General features: G+C 35.8%; 1 protein-coding gene across 1 annotated transcript in view; it reads right to left on the bottom strand.

The window, feature by feature from the left end:
- The window catches only part of TMEM67 (transmembrane protein 67), a 35,896-nt gene that overhangs the window by 16,782 nt on the left and 5,356 nt on the right, over positions 1-13,758 (bottom strand). Inside the window, exons 4-13 of the mRNA XM_068396658.1 lie at positions 12,162-12,261; positions 11,650-11,719; positions 11,473-11,547; positions 10,176-10,238; positions 7,617-7,771; positions 7,389-7,497; positions 5,687-5,773; positions 3,626-3,691; positions 1,261-1,417; positions 744-867 (exon numbers count right to left, since the gene is read on the bottom strand). Coding sequence (XP_068252759.1) covers positions 744-867; positions 1,261-1,417; positions 3,626-3,691; positions 5,687-5,773; positions 7,389-7,497; positions 7,617-7,771; positions 10,176-10,238; positions 11,473-11,547; positions 11,650-11,719; positions 12,162-12,261 — 1,006 coding nt within the window. The remainder of the gene's footprint in view (positions 1-743; positions 868-1,260; positions 1,418-3,625; positions 3,692-5,686; positions 5,774-7,388; positions 7,498-7,616; positions 7,772-10,175; positions 10,239-11,472; positions 11,548-11,649; positions 11,720-12,161; positions 12,262-13,758) is intronic.

The raw sequence follows: 13,758 nt of genomic DNA, 5'->3' as shown, positions 1-13,758 counted from the left end.
ATGTAATATGTAATTCTCAGCAAATGGAGTTAGTACATTAAATTAATCTTCAAGATGATTACATGTGTGGATCAGTACTCAGTGCTACTCAGCAATCTTTTTAAGATTCATAAGCTGTGAAGAAGAGCTGGAGGAAAAGGGAGATCTCAAATTTTAGAGTGTCATCTCAGAGGAAGACATTACATAAAGAAGGAGAAAAAAAGGTTCTTCCAAAACATATTCCAGTTGAGATCAACTATCAGTAATGACCCTAACAGGTAGTCTCACAATTTTGGTTAAATAACTACAAGCCTATTCTGGATTGTACAACAGAATAGGCAACAGTTCATAAAAATACTGCAAAAAAGAATATGGAGTATGAAATAGCATCCTTGTATAGTCATTAACATACACATTGAAAAAGAATTAACAGAGGAGTTTTTAGGTCTTTCCAGATAACACTTGCTTCTAAGAGGTGACTGAATGCCTGCTAACTTGCATCATGCATACATAGTCTGATACATCTTACCTGGAAAGTAATCACAGTAATTTTAACCCCCACAAGTCAATGTTATGTTTTCTCACTCACTCATCAGAACAATCTATGGAAAATCTTGCTATTTGCAAGGGTGCAATGGAAAAAAGCAGCACAGGACATATTAGAAACAACATAATAAAACAACTTTCTTTTAAGACAATAAAATCTGGACTGCACAAAATTTGCTTTATTTTATATGGACTATATATTATATGCAATTAATCACCTTATTGTTACTTTGCTAGCAATTCGAATTACTCTTGGTGGTTTTCCCAAGTCATTCTCTTTTCCACTGAGAGTATCCACCAAAAAAAATCGACGAGTCAAAAGCCAGTTGTTCATATTACTGCCTTTGAAAAAGCATGACAATCACATAATATTAAAAAAACTAATTCAACACACAAAAAGAATGAAATCTACTAGAAACGATACATATAACTGTTTGATACATATAACTGTATTCAGGATGTAAAATTATTTATTTTCAACTTAAACAAATACCTAATAAAATCAGATTACTTTATTTGTGCACGTTATTGATTGGGCCGGTGTATGCAACCAAAGCTTGCATTTAACACTATCAGAACTTGCCCCAAAAATACTAAATTCTTAAAACAGAAACAAGTTATGGTGGGTCGTGGTATCTTTAAAAACAACTCAGTAACAGTAATTAATAAAATTATTTCTATTTGAAGTTATTCAGATTATTTAAATTCATAGAAATGTTACTATGACAGTCTTACCTTGATTAATAAACATTTCACTGTATTGAAGATTCAAGTTTAAAACTGGCACGGCCCAAAGATATTGTTGTCCATTGTCACCATTATATTCAAGGAACAGATCATAAAAGATTGTATTAGCAAAATCCAGTAAAATCTTGGAAACTGGAATTTTGCACTACAAGAAAAAAAAAGTTAAAGGTCGCTTCAGTCATTTAATGATTTTATCAAGTTGTGGATTCTTCTCCTATAAAATTATTGTGGAATCTGTCCCATTTCTTTGCAAAAGACAAGGCATTCCAGCTATTTGCAAGCAATTACAAAGTGCTAATGATTTTATACAAACCTCTTGGAAATGACTGCAATTGAGTAGAGTGCCTAATGTAGAGAATAAAGCTCTGCTAACATTTTTCAACAGATTAGGAAAAAATATCCTAGCAAATTTCACAGACATAAAATTTAAAACAGTATAAATACTAAAGTCAAGAAACATAAACACTGAAGTCATGGAGTACTGTGTCTGGTTTTGGGCTGACCAGTACAAGAGAGAAATGGAGCTACTCGATATAGTCCAGTGCAGGCCACTGAGATGGTGAAGGGACTAGAGCATTTCTCCTATGAGGAAAGGCTGAGAGAGCTGGGACTGTTTTGCCTGGAGATCAGAACGCTCAGGGGGGATCTTATCAATGTGTACAAATATCTGAACGGAGGGTGTACATGCCCTCCATAGCCAGGCTCTTTTCAGTGGTGCCCAGTGACAGGACCAGAGGCAATGGGCACAAACTGGAATAGGAGGTTCCCTCTGAGCATCAGGAAAAACTTTTTCACTGTGAGGGTGACCAAGCACTGGCACAAATTGCCCAGAGAGGTTGTGGAGTCTCCATCCTTGGAGATATTCAAAAGCTGTCTGGACATGGTGGTACTAGGCAACCTGCTCTAGGTGGCCCTGCTTGAGTAGGGGGTTGGACCAGATGACCTCCAGAGATCCTGCCTACCTCAACCATTCTGTGATTGTGTGAAGAAATTAAATGTTAAAGTAGGAAGTTTTCTGCATATGTGAACAACCATGCAGTCTTTAAATACCTATCTAACATGTCCAACATGTTTTCTCCAAAGCTGTAGGAAAAAAAAAGTGTGATGCATAAAATCCGTGAAAATAATTACATTTAAAGATACTCAGTAAATTAATATTTATGGGTATTTGTATTTAAACACAGTAATATTAAGTGTTGTTAATACTTAACAACAGGTTATACAGACTCAATATATCAAATACATAATATTTTTAAAAGTACAGAAAAAGAATAACCATACTCGACCAGTTCAATGATCCTAAATAGGAAATAAGTTTCCATTCTACTGAAATATGGATTAAACAACATTAAACAATATGGAAGAGTAAAAATATTTAACAAAGATTTGTCAAAATTATTTGGTAAACACTTCAGTTTTCAAGAACTAAAGCTTTGACAGTTATTAAACTATCAGACTTTCACACCACCCAAACAGTAGCCAGAGTTTATATATTTTTACACTTCAACACATAATGTGGGGAATAGCTTTGAATGTAGATGAGTTAATAAATAATATTAATGGATATCTAGGTATTAGATGCTGTGCACACATATGGAGTTTTGTAAAAATAAAGATGTTATTTCTCCACCCCCCTGCCAAAGAGACTACCACCTCCCCATTTAACGTGTAAGTGACAAAAATTAATGAAGCTTTATTGCTGGCAGAACCGTGTCTGTGGCTGACTGAATTTAGTACCTAAGTACACACAAGCTCAAGTGCTCTATCCCCTCTCCCTTTCCTGGTGTTTGGTAAGGTGCGAAAACTCCAATAGTTTTTCCCACGGTTAAGACAGCTAAAGAATCTCTTTCCTCTGATGAGTTATCTGTTCGATTAAAACTTGCTGTCAATCTCTTTATTGAATTCATTGAAATGAGGGAATATATTAAAGAGTTAATGGGGACAACATACAAGCATGGCATGATTTCATATGCCTTCTTTCCATATAAAACCTGGCCAAAGATGGAGGCAGGAAAATCAGAAGTTACAACGCAAAGTATATGACTGTCAGAATTCAGGCATTGTGTTCTTCCACTGTAAGTCAGCAGCCTCACTAATACAAAAGCCAGTTCAATTTATTTTGATTATCCTATGTAGTAAACAAGTTTTGTGATGTATAGTTAAATAATTTTAAAAAATACATTTATTCCAGTCAATAATAAAGAAATTAAAATAAGCAACAGTTTCACAAGAAGGAAGTCCATGTTGCAGCTTATGGCTAAACTCCAGAGGTCCTTCAATATGCACTGAATTACTGATGACGTATAAAGCAACTTAATTCAAAATTCAGAACAGCATTTTATCTGTTACTTACACTTTGTTGGTAAGTTGTTCCAAATGCATAAGCTGCATTCAATTTAGTTTGGGTATCAGGACAAAGCTGAACAAAACATAATTATAGTTAGGTTAATTCAAAGGTATCATTTTCTCACATTATTATTTACAGGTACCCCAAGCAGTTTATGTATTCACGGTTCTCACAAAAGATATTTTGTTCTATTTTTTAAGAAGGTGGTGATTGATTTTGAAGAGTAAACACAATTAGTTATTGTACTAATATTGGTGTTCTTAAAATGCTGTTTTAGCTTATTCATACTCGCATAGTATTTTTCAGTTCCATCACTGAAGTTGAAATCTGTGGACAGCAGCATTCAACCAGGCAAGAATTATTTTTCTGAGGACTGAATGTTCAATGCACTGTGCTGCCTCAAGCTTTATTAGTGGTTTCTGCTAAATCCAAGAATCCCATGAAAACAGAACTCCATGTTCATATTGCCCCCTTTTTCTTAAGCTAGCATTCTCAGCAGATCAAAGTTATCACGGCAAATAACAGACTATTTTTTTTCCTTTTTCAATGTAACTTTTACATTTTCTGCAAAGAACAAGTCGTTCTAAGCAGAACCCAGAAAAACGGGCCAAATTCTAACTAAATGAGCATGGCACTTAGTGGAGGGCATAGCTGTTTTCCCAAAATAAAAATCAAGACTAAATTTAAATAAAACACAATTCTATTAGTGTGCAACTGAAATTCTGGGAATTGCTAAAATTATGCATTGAGGTTGCTTTAGCACTGCAATGCCTTACCATCACACACCATCTATTACATTAAAAGAGGCTTTGAATGGAAAAGCTATTCCTTTCCCACTGATTTTTGATAGCTACAAAAAGCTCTGAATTTAGGAAATTATGTGTCCCAATAAACTTTAAAACCTATGTCAGAATAACTTGCTTTCTATACATAGCAATTGGCTTAGTAACTTGTTTTCTCAGACACTAGTTTTCCATAAAATTTGAGAGGCAGATGCAAGATAGTTCATCCTGAGACAATAAGAAAAGAAATAGCAGTCACTATCTCCTGAATGTCAGCTGCTCTTCTGTAGATACTAGAGCATTTGAAGTGATGTGCTCCAAGAGTGACAGAAAGAGCCTAAGAAAGGAGACAGACAATTCCCAATTGTTCTTGCTATTGTTGCCAGCTTAGGGAATTGCTGGGAATGCCTAGATCACCACTGGACAGCTAAACAAATTCTACTCTGTAGCATGTTTCGCAGCTGCCAATTTCTGCTGTTAGGCTAATTACTATTGCACTTTCCACTTGCTTCTTCCTTGTGTTTTTCACACCCTATACAGCATGGTACTGCTGAAGTAGAATGTGCATGTGCCACTGAAATCCGAGGGCAGAGTGTCCAAGGGTACTGTGAATCCTCTAGCCAATGTTCCCCAATTCTGTATAAACTCTCCCAGCAAGTTTTTATAACTTTCTGTTATGAAAAAGCCAGGCAGATGCTGGCCAAAGTGTGTATTTTATATTAAAACCAAAAGAAATAAACAAACAAAAAATCCCAAGAGAACTGGAAGAAAATGGGGTGATAGATCATTTTTCCTACCTCTCTTGGTGGTGACATAATCACCAATGTGCTTGGCATCCCCATAACATGTGAAAACAGGTGATAACATCCAAACGGGACATACTCCCTGAATTTTCTGTAAATGTATGTGGACTGAAAGCTAAAAAATAAACTTTTCTCACCAAGAAAAAGAGGGCTAATAATAAATTACGTACATGGGTAACTGTATGCTGAATGGAAGAAAGAGATAGTTGGTTCTAAATGACTAGTGCTGCTTTTCAGAGCTTTCTAATATTCCAAATTTATATTGGTCCAATGGATGAGGGCAATGTTGCTGAATTTGTACTTTTGATTTTGTAGAGATCATCATGAGCAAGAATCAAGGGCTATTTTCACAAATCTAGCTCTATGGTTATCTTACGAACTGTCACTACAGTAGCAACCAGACTCTTGGCTTTTGTCTTAATTTGGCTAAAGGCAACCAGAATGTTATAGTATCAACAAAAGATAATTAAAATCCAATGTACCTGTAAGATGCCTCCTTCCAAATTTTGCCACTTAAGAAAGTTTCCCACTGCATCAAATGAGGCTGCAATAAATTGCAGCTTTACATCCTGATGATGAAAAAAGATAAAGAAATAACGAAACGGCCATAAAGTGGACATACACATGGACATGCACATAAGACTGCTGTCTCATAGGTTGATGCGTCCCTAAAACTTTCAGCATAATGCTTCATTTTTTCCCTTTGATTTTATGTTTTTAACATTGGTTTTGGTCGTTTACTTTTTTTTAAAAACATACTTTACAATTCTACAGCTTAATTGGTGACACGGAAAAAGTTCCAAAGGAACTTTTATACATGTGGACTTGCCCTAAATTAATCAAAAATCTATGCAGATTTCTACTGTATACCAGGCTGCAATCCTGAGGGCTTCCAGGACCTTCAGTGTTAGGAAGAATAACAAGTATTTTCGTAGTTAAAACAGAAGCTGCATTGCAACATTGTTTAACTTAAAGCACAACCTTTTAGAATATGGCTGAAAAAAATATTATTTCTGAGTCAATAAGAAAACTTAAGATAAATTTGGCAGTATAACCGACAAACAGGTTATCACTAGCACCACTTACTTTCTGTGATTAGCTTAACCTGAATAAACTATTCCAGTTATTCTAATTTTACAATGAATACGTAAAATAAAATGCTTTAGTGTTTGATTTACTGTTTGACTCCTTCTTAAAATTGTGGCAGTTAACAAGCTACTTAAGGAGTCCATCCCTCCCAGGGATGGATATCCGGCTTTGTTAACATTGAAATGATTGTTTTTCCTCACCTTTTTTTTTCCTAATTCACTGTAAGAACAGGAAAAGTCTGGAGTAATAGACTGAATCCATTGCTGATACAACTCAACTTATAGAGATTTGTAACAGAGATATTAAGGTTGGTATAAATGATGTATGGATAGAAATGTGTGTGTAAGCACCAGAAGCAACAGAAGAAAAGTGTTAAACACCACATAGCGATAATGAACACTGTTCCCAGCTGAGAAACGGGTTCTGACAAAATCATGGCACAGACAACTTGTCAGCAAACGATCATGTACCCTGGCCCCAGGAGAATGGCAGCAAAGATACAGCACATCACATATACCCCTCTTTTTCCAAACAGCTCACCAGGAAAACTGACAAAGGATGTATATATTTCAAACAAGGGAAAAAGACAAAGAGCAGCTTTGCCTCAGATTTATGGAGACTGAAAGAAACAAGACTCTGAAGCAAAGGACAATGCCAAACCAACTATTAACTCCTAAGGGGTATAAAAGATCTTTCTAATTACTAGTTCATCACTGCCAACCCAGAAGAACCTTGGGGACATAATGAGAACCTAATAGGCGGCATCCCTTGTTCCTTGTGTCACACACAATTGATCCTGGTCAGACCACTGAGGCAAGCACATATTGGCTTTATGAGAATGTGGGTATGAGAGCGTGAACAAAATAACTGTGTGAGCAAGCGAGCGCAAGCCAGTAAAATCATCTTACCTAGAGATATTTACATAAATACCACCTTCCTCTTCCATGAGGTATCACACTGACTTTTGTTACATTAACTGCCTAAAAATTATCTTTAGTGGAGCCAAAGAATTACCTGCAATGAACCTAAACCTCTTTATGTGATTATGTCCTATTCTTAATGTCTGTTTCCCCATATCTACTACCCAACACCTACCTTATCGGTTCCTTTAAAACTGAAGATTGTAGGGAAATGATTTGCCTCAAGCACTTGGGATGCTAATCCTGGTTGATCACCATAATATAGCCATGGAAGATTATGCCTCCTGAAAATAATTACAATGTTTTCTTTAAAGAAACACAATGTTTTGCATCAAAGAACATTTAGAATAATAATTTCCATAAAACACTATTAAAGACCAAGGTTATGGAAAAGGCAACTTACCAGAAGGCTATTGAATGAACAATGCCTAGCCTTGCTGTATTGACATAAATATACTGAAATAAACCACAGGCATCGGTACTTGAAACACTCAGTGAGTTCATATTCATTACACACATATTTCCAAGAGCTTGGCATGCTGTTAGATTGGAGTACAACTGCAGTAGAGAAACACAAGAACACAGAAAACTATTTATTTACCCTTCCTTTTGGTGAGGCAGTCATAAAATTAATGTTATCTTTAACAAGCCAGTCCTAAACTCTCTTTTTTACTTGAAAGTTATTATGTTTTGCCAACGCCTAATATTTTCTTCCAGCTATTCAGGTTCCATATTTTTATAGGTCTGTAAATGGCAGCATGAAATCAATGCTCTCACTTTTTCAGTGTATTTTAGTTGCATCAGCTAGATGGTATGATGTGACAGAAATGTCAAAATCTGCATTTAGAAAATGAAGTAAGAATCAAAATGTTTAACATCACTTAGGCTGTATGACAAAGATGACTCCATCAAAGACCTAAGACTGACAACTATCAGTATCAGTTGCACATATCGTAAATATCTTCTTTTCAGTTTTAGTACTTTTTCTATTCTGCTGTTCCTAAACTATGTTGTATTTATACCATTGTTCAATTTTGGTAAACAAATCACTGCTATGTGATAGGCAGAAGTGATGCCTGGCACCTGTGTGCAGTGATCACTGCACTAGTATTAACTTGCCACCATCTATTGCCTTTGTGTGCGTCAGATTGGCAGTTGCATGTTACACTCAGGCAGCATCTCTGACGAGCTGAGCAGGCTGAGGCAGACACACAGGACAAACTTATGTAAGTGATGAGAATAATCTCAGTTTGTAAGAAAGAATGTGATAACTAGGAGAATACATCTCAGAGCTGTGTGTATGAGATGGTGATGGGAGCAGCCACAAAGGTGATCTGAGAAAATACTGAACAGAAGTCTGCTGAAATATGACAGAGAGAACATCTGCCAGCCTGGGAACTAGGCCTGGGAATCAGAAACATCCTTGAGAAGTGCAGCTGGGTACCTAAACACCAGAGACATCCTGAGATACCATCGATAAGCACAAAACCAAGGAGCTATAACAGCAACTTATCATCTGGAAAGGTGAAAAATAGTCTGGAAAAGAGGGAAAACATTCTAAGAAAGTAGGAATCAGCAACTGCTATTGGCTGTTCTAGCTGAAAGAGCAGAAAAACAGTCTGGAAAAATAAAAACTGGCCTGAGAGAATATAAAACACCACCACCTATTGGCTACTCCAGGTGGTGCTGTCCTATGCCTCCTCGTGTCTGTGATATAAAAATGACTTACTTTTTACCCAAAATGGAGAGTCAATCTGTCCCTCTCTGTCTGTCTCTCTCTCTCTCACATACACACATACAGAGAACTCCCCTTGCACAAACTTTCTATGAGCTCTCCTAGGCAAGTTATCAGACCATCGCTGGGGATGTCTGGCTGACTCCAGACTCTGCGATGTGGATCATCTTTGAAGTGAGACTTTGTCCGTCATTGATTTTGAGGCCCTACTCCTGGGAGCCGTTTGGTGAGCACTGTACTGGTACTATTTTGAATAATATATATCTACATAGGCACACATACAGATCATAAGTGTATTCGGTGCTTTACTAGTGATAATTTTGCAGTAACATGTAATACTGAAAGATATGCTTGCTGCTACTATTGATTGCTGTTACCATTGCAATACATATATACTTGCTTTATTAATCATAAGCATACTCACTTTGCTAGTAGTAATTTGTAGTAATCTGTAATACAGAAATGTATGAAATAAAAGAATCCGTGTGCGTATGTATTACGGAATCCTGTGAACCCACTATTGGTATCTTTATATACCTGTAGGCCAGATAACCCTTTGGGTTGTGATAGATTGGGAAAAGAGGTAGGGCCTGAGCAGTTAAAATCTGATTTTGAGGAGAGGAATACGGAAGGGAAATAAGGATGTGTGATAAGAGAGTTGGTAAAAAGGAGGCAGAGGCATATCCCCTTCACAAGTGTGCATGATTCTGTTACTACAGCCACTCTTCCACCCATGGTTTCTGCCACCCATACCAATATAATGGTAAATAACACCTGAATACATAAATCAAAGCAAAGTTAAAAAGGATGGTTCTATGGTTATCCTTCGCCATCACAAAACAGAATGATTAAACTGAAAGCCAAATAAGAGGTAAAGACCACTTGCCAATCAATACTGAATATGTAAGAAGTTGATTTTCTGCGCGATCCCTTACTGGATATACTCAATAACAGTTCACATATCTACTGACTATTGCAGGATTTCTTGCTTACCACCATTCACCTTGTGAAGATTCCAACCCTGGAGAGTTGCATTAACATCGACTAGCACTCAATATCCTTTCTAAAAATTTTGTATGTATATTTCTTTCTTATCTACTGTCATCTCAAAATAAGATTCTTTAAAAATAAGCAAGGTAACTTCCAAAAACTAAAATGCTGTGCTTTTATAGAAAGTATTGCTTCTGTACAAAAAAGCAAACTGCAAACATCATTGATAAAACTCACCCAACAGGCAGAGGCTGAGGACTGCAGGTTTTTCAGAAACCACGCTGATGTCAGTGTTATACCCTGCAAATAAAGAACTGCTTCACTGTGTTTGTTCAGAACAATTTATCCATAGCATAAGAGTCTGGAAAACTACCTCAGCTAAAAGATGCTACTTTTTTTTTTTCTAAGAGCTTTCTGTCCTTTGTAAATGTCTAAATCAAATCAGCTCAGTTCAAGACACAATCATAATGCAAGAATTTGTTTCACTTCACTAATTAGACAAAATACACAGAACAAGAGCAGAAATATTTAAGTTTTGAATATGGATTCTGTGACAAAGGAGTTTACTGCACAAGGGAAGTACTAACAATTTCAAGGGTAAGGTGTCGACTGGGTGGTAAATTTGACTCAGGACCAAATTTGCTAAATTATTTCACAACCTGCTTTTTATAACTACTCATATTTGAACTAAACATAGCTTTTGTACATACTGTAAGCAACTGAAAAGGTATGTTTTCAATAAAATATTATTTAGAAGACTGCATTTTCAGAAACCAAGGCCAATATTTTCTGTCAGCAAAACTGAAGACTGCTTTTTGCTTTCTTTCAAGCAGTAGCCTTTAACTTTAATTCATTTCAGAACAACCTACGTTTATTGGCCACATAGCATTTCTGGAATTCAGAATTACATGGAAAATGGTCCTAACTTCGAACAGATTTCACAACTAATACAAGTTCGTTAGCTAAAACAATGAAAACACCTTAATTCTTCTCAATAGAACATATCTTCAATCATTAGCCAATTCAAGGAGTTCAACAATTTCATAGACGATCTCAAATTGTATAGGTGTGCATTTTCTTCTGTCCTCAAACTGACAACTGAAAATGTCCTTTCTGTCCTTATATCTTCTTTCACATATTTTATATGAATACCAATTTTACATATTAAAAAGAAAAAGAAATTTTAAAAGCCCAGAGGCCCTCATGGACTCTTCAGCATGTTTTTGTGATACAAGTGTGTGTTTTAAATATATACAATTAATACAATAGACCACATACTACTTGTTTTGATACTAAATTCATGTACAGTACTATCCTTTTTCAGTTTCCAAGAGGGCACGAATTCTCTTAAACGTATTCCATTAGAACAATGCTTGCCTGGTCTACATGTCTACACTCTATCTTGATGCAAATTACCTTGCAATCACCATGATCAGACAACCACCACCTTTGTTTTTCAGGAACAGAATTTAAAAGACTTACTGAAAGTAAATAATGAGATAGCTTTAAAACGTTTCTGAATAAACAGACTTACTAGCTGTGCAAAACGAACAGTTGCAACTCCCTTTGGGGGTAAGCTTTCACTAGCACTGAAACACAATCCCCCAGTCTGAAAAAAAAAAAAAGAAATAAAAAAAAATGAAATGTATACATTTGTCAACATAACTTTTCCTTTTCTGAGCTTCAATACAATAAGCAATCTTCTACTTACTAAAATGTTTGGGCTGTTGCAGTCACAAGACTTGCTTACATTGATGAATGTTTGTTCACATCTTACACACCTATGGATCACAAACACGAAGAATGCACTTAAAATGTAGTTAAGTATGAGATTTAGTTCTCAGTGAAAGCTGATTACGTAGTGTGCCTGATAACACCGTCAGCATCTTCACTAGTTTGAACTGAAATCCCAAAGTCATTACCGATTTGTTTCTACTGTCAGTAAAGTAGAAAAGAAATGAAACAGTTAATTATCAAAATAAGAATTCTGTTTCTGCTTCCAATCCAAAGTCCGCTTGTAGTCACACGAAAGCAAAACAAACCAACCATATAAGGGCTTCAGTGAACACAAAACATACTGAGTTTGATATGGGGTTGAGGATTTCCAACTCACTGCTTTTAAAACTGTCATCCCAAAGATACAGACTGTTCCTAAAGAATATTCCATCTAAACAGAACACAACACGTTCAAATTTATCATCACAAAAGGCGAAGAACACTCACCTATTTCCTGACACATCTGAAGCAGAGAACGATTGCTCACTTGCATTACAATGTTCACACAATGCTTCATTAAGTAAAATGCCATTCATACTTCTTTCCACTAAGTGGAAAAGAAAAGCAACGGTGATAAAATTGCATGATGCACAGTATGTCACACACGTTAAGAAAAGTGTGAAAAAATAAAGGGTCTATGAAGATCTAAAACAAATGCAAAGATTTTATTTAAAAAAAAAGAAGACCACAACTTGCAAATAACATCCACTATAAATGTATGTTCATATATGTATGTATGCATTGTTTATAGCTATGCACATTCAGTCTAGTTTTAACGAGAAATGCAATATTTCATGTTCAGTTTTGCTGTTCCTTTGTTATTTATTCAGAACCAAATTTCAAACCAAGGCTTCACTGCAAAGCTAAAATTCAAAATATCAAGTTTACAAATCACTGGAAAAAAGTACTTTAAATTTTCATCTGAAATGATTCATGCAAATATCACAAATTCAAAGTTTCAAAACTGTATCTTCCAGCAGTTAAATCATTTGGCAAGAGATTTCAAGTCTAATTATTAAAAAAAAAAAAAGAGATACTAAGAGAAACAAATGAAATACAATACTAACGTTTTTTCTGCATGTAAAATTACAGAATCAGGTTTGCTCTTGATACCAGACGGTTCAAGTTAGCAACAGTTTAGCAAGAGTAGGCCTCAGAGTAGGCTCTAAAGGCTTGCTCTGTGTTACCTTTACACAGAACTAGCTTTCCTGTCAGTAATTTTCCTTTCAGCTAGAATAATAGAAAATAACAATATATTCTGAAGTAAACTGCATGTTTTGTAGATAGAGTTTGTTTATGGGATTGATAACAAGGTTCTAGTAAACAAAGATTCATGCTGTTTATGCTTAGTCCTAGAAAAACAAAGGTCTCTGCTAATTATATAAGGCCAAAAGACAAAACAAAACTGTAAAGAACAACTTTGTGATGTCTAAATTAACTTGATTCATAAACTCTTGTGTCAGAGGAGAGTTAAGTTCAAAACGATATCTTCTTCTTGGGAACACATGTGCTTGTAAACAAGAAGGCCTCGACCACGCTTGCGCACAAGCACGATTAAAGGGGAATTGCGACCACCAGCGACCCCCAGAGACCGCCCAAGACCCCTTCCCCAATTTAGTACGCATGCATAAAGACATTACGTAATGCATTACATAACATATTATGCATAAGTTTGTGGTTTGTTTTTTTTTTCTGGAATGCGTGGGCTTTTCTCGGGATTATGTATATAAGGAGCAAGCTTTTGTTCTTAGGTGTGCATGCTAGGAGGAGAGATCCCTCATGCACCCAGCGCTGCAATAAACCAATGTCGGCTTTCTAAACTATCATTTGGTTTGGAGAGTTTTCTTGGTTACTATTTTCGGTAACACTCTCAATATTTTACCATAAAGGCTTGGAATGTGTTTTTATAACTCTCATAAAGTTTAAGGGAGATGATTTGGTATTCACTTTTCTACAGATTCCTAGGAAAATTTTAAGTTAATGATCTGGAAAACAGTGATTCTCCAGTATACTCTGTTAGAAATGTAACCAAAGTGGACATTAG

The sequence above is a fragment of the Nyctibius grandis genome, chromosome 3 (genome assembly GCF_013368605.1).
Source record: "Nyctibius grandis isolate bNycGra1 chromosome 3, bNycGra1.pri, whole genome shotgun sequence".
Lineage (NCBI taxonomy): Eukaryota > Metazoa > Chordata > Aves > Nyctibiiformes > Nyctibiidae > Nyctibius > Nyctibius grandis.
Note: the sequence above shows the minus strand (reverse complement) of the source record. Positions and strands in the feature narration are given on the sequence as shown.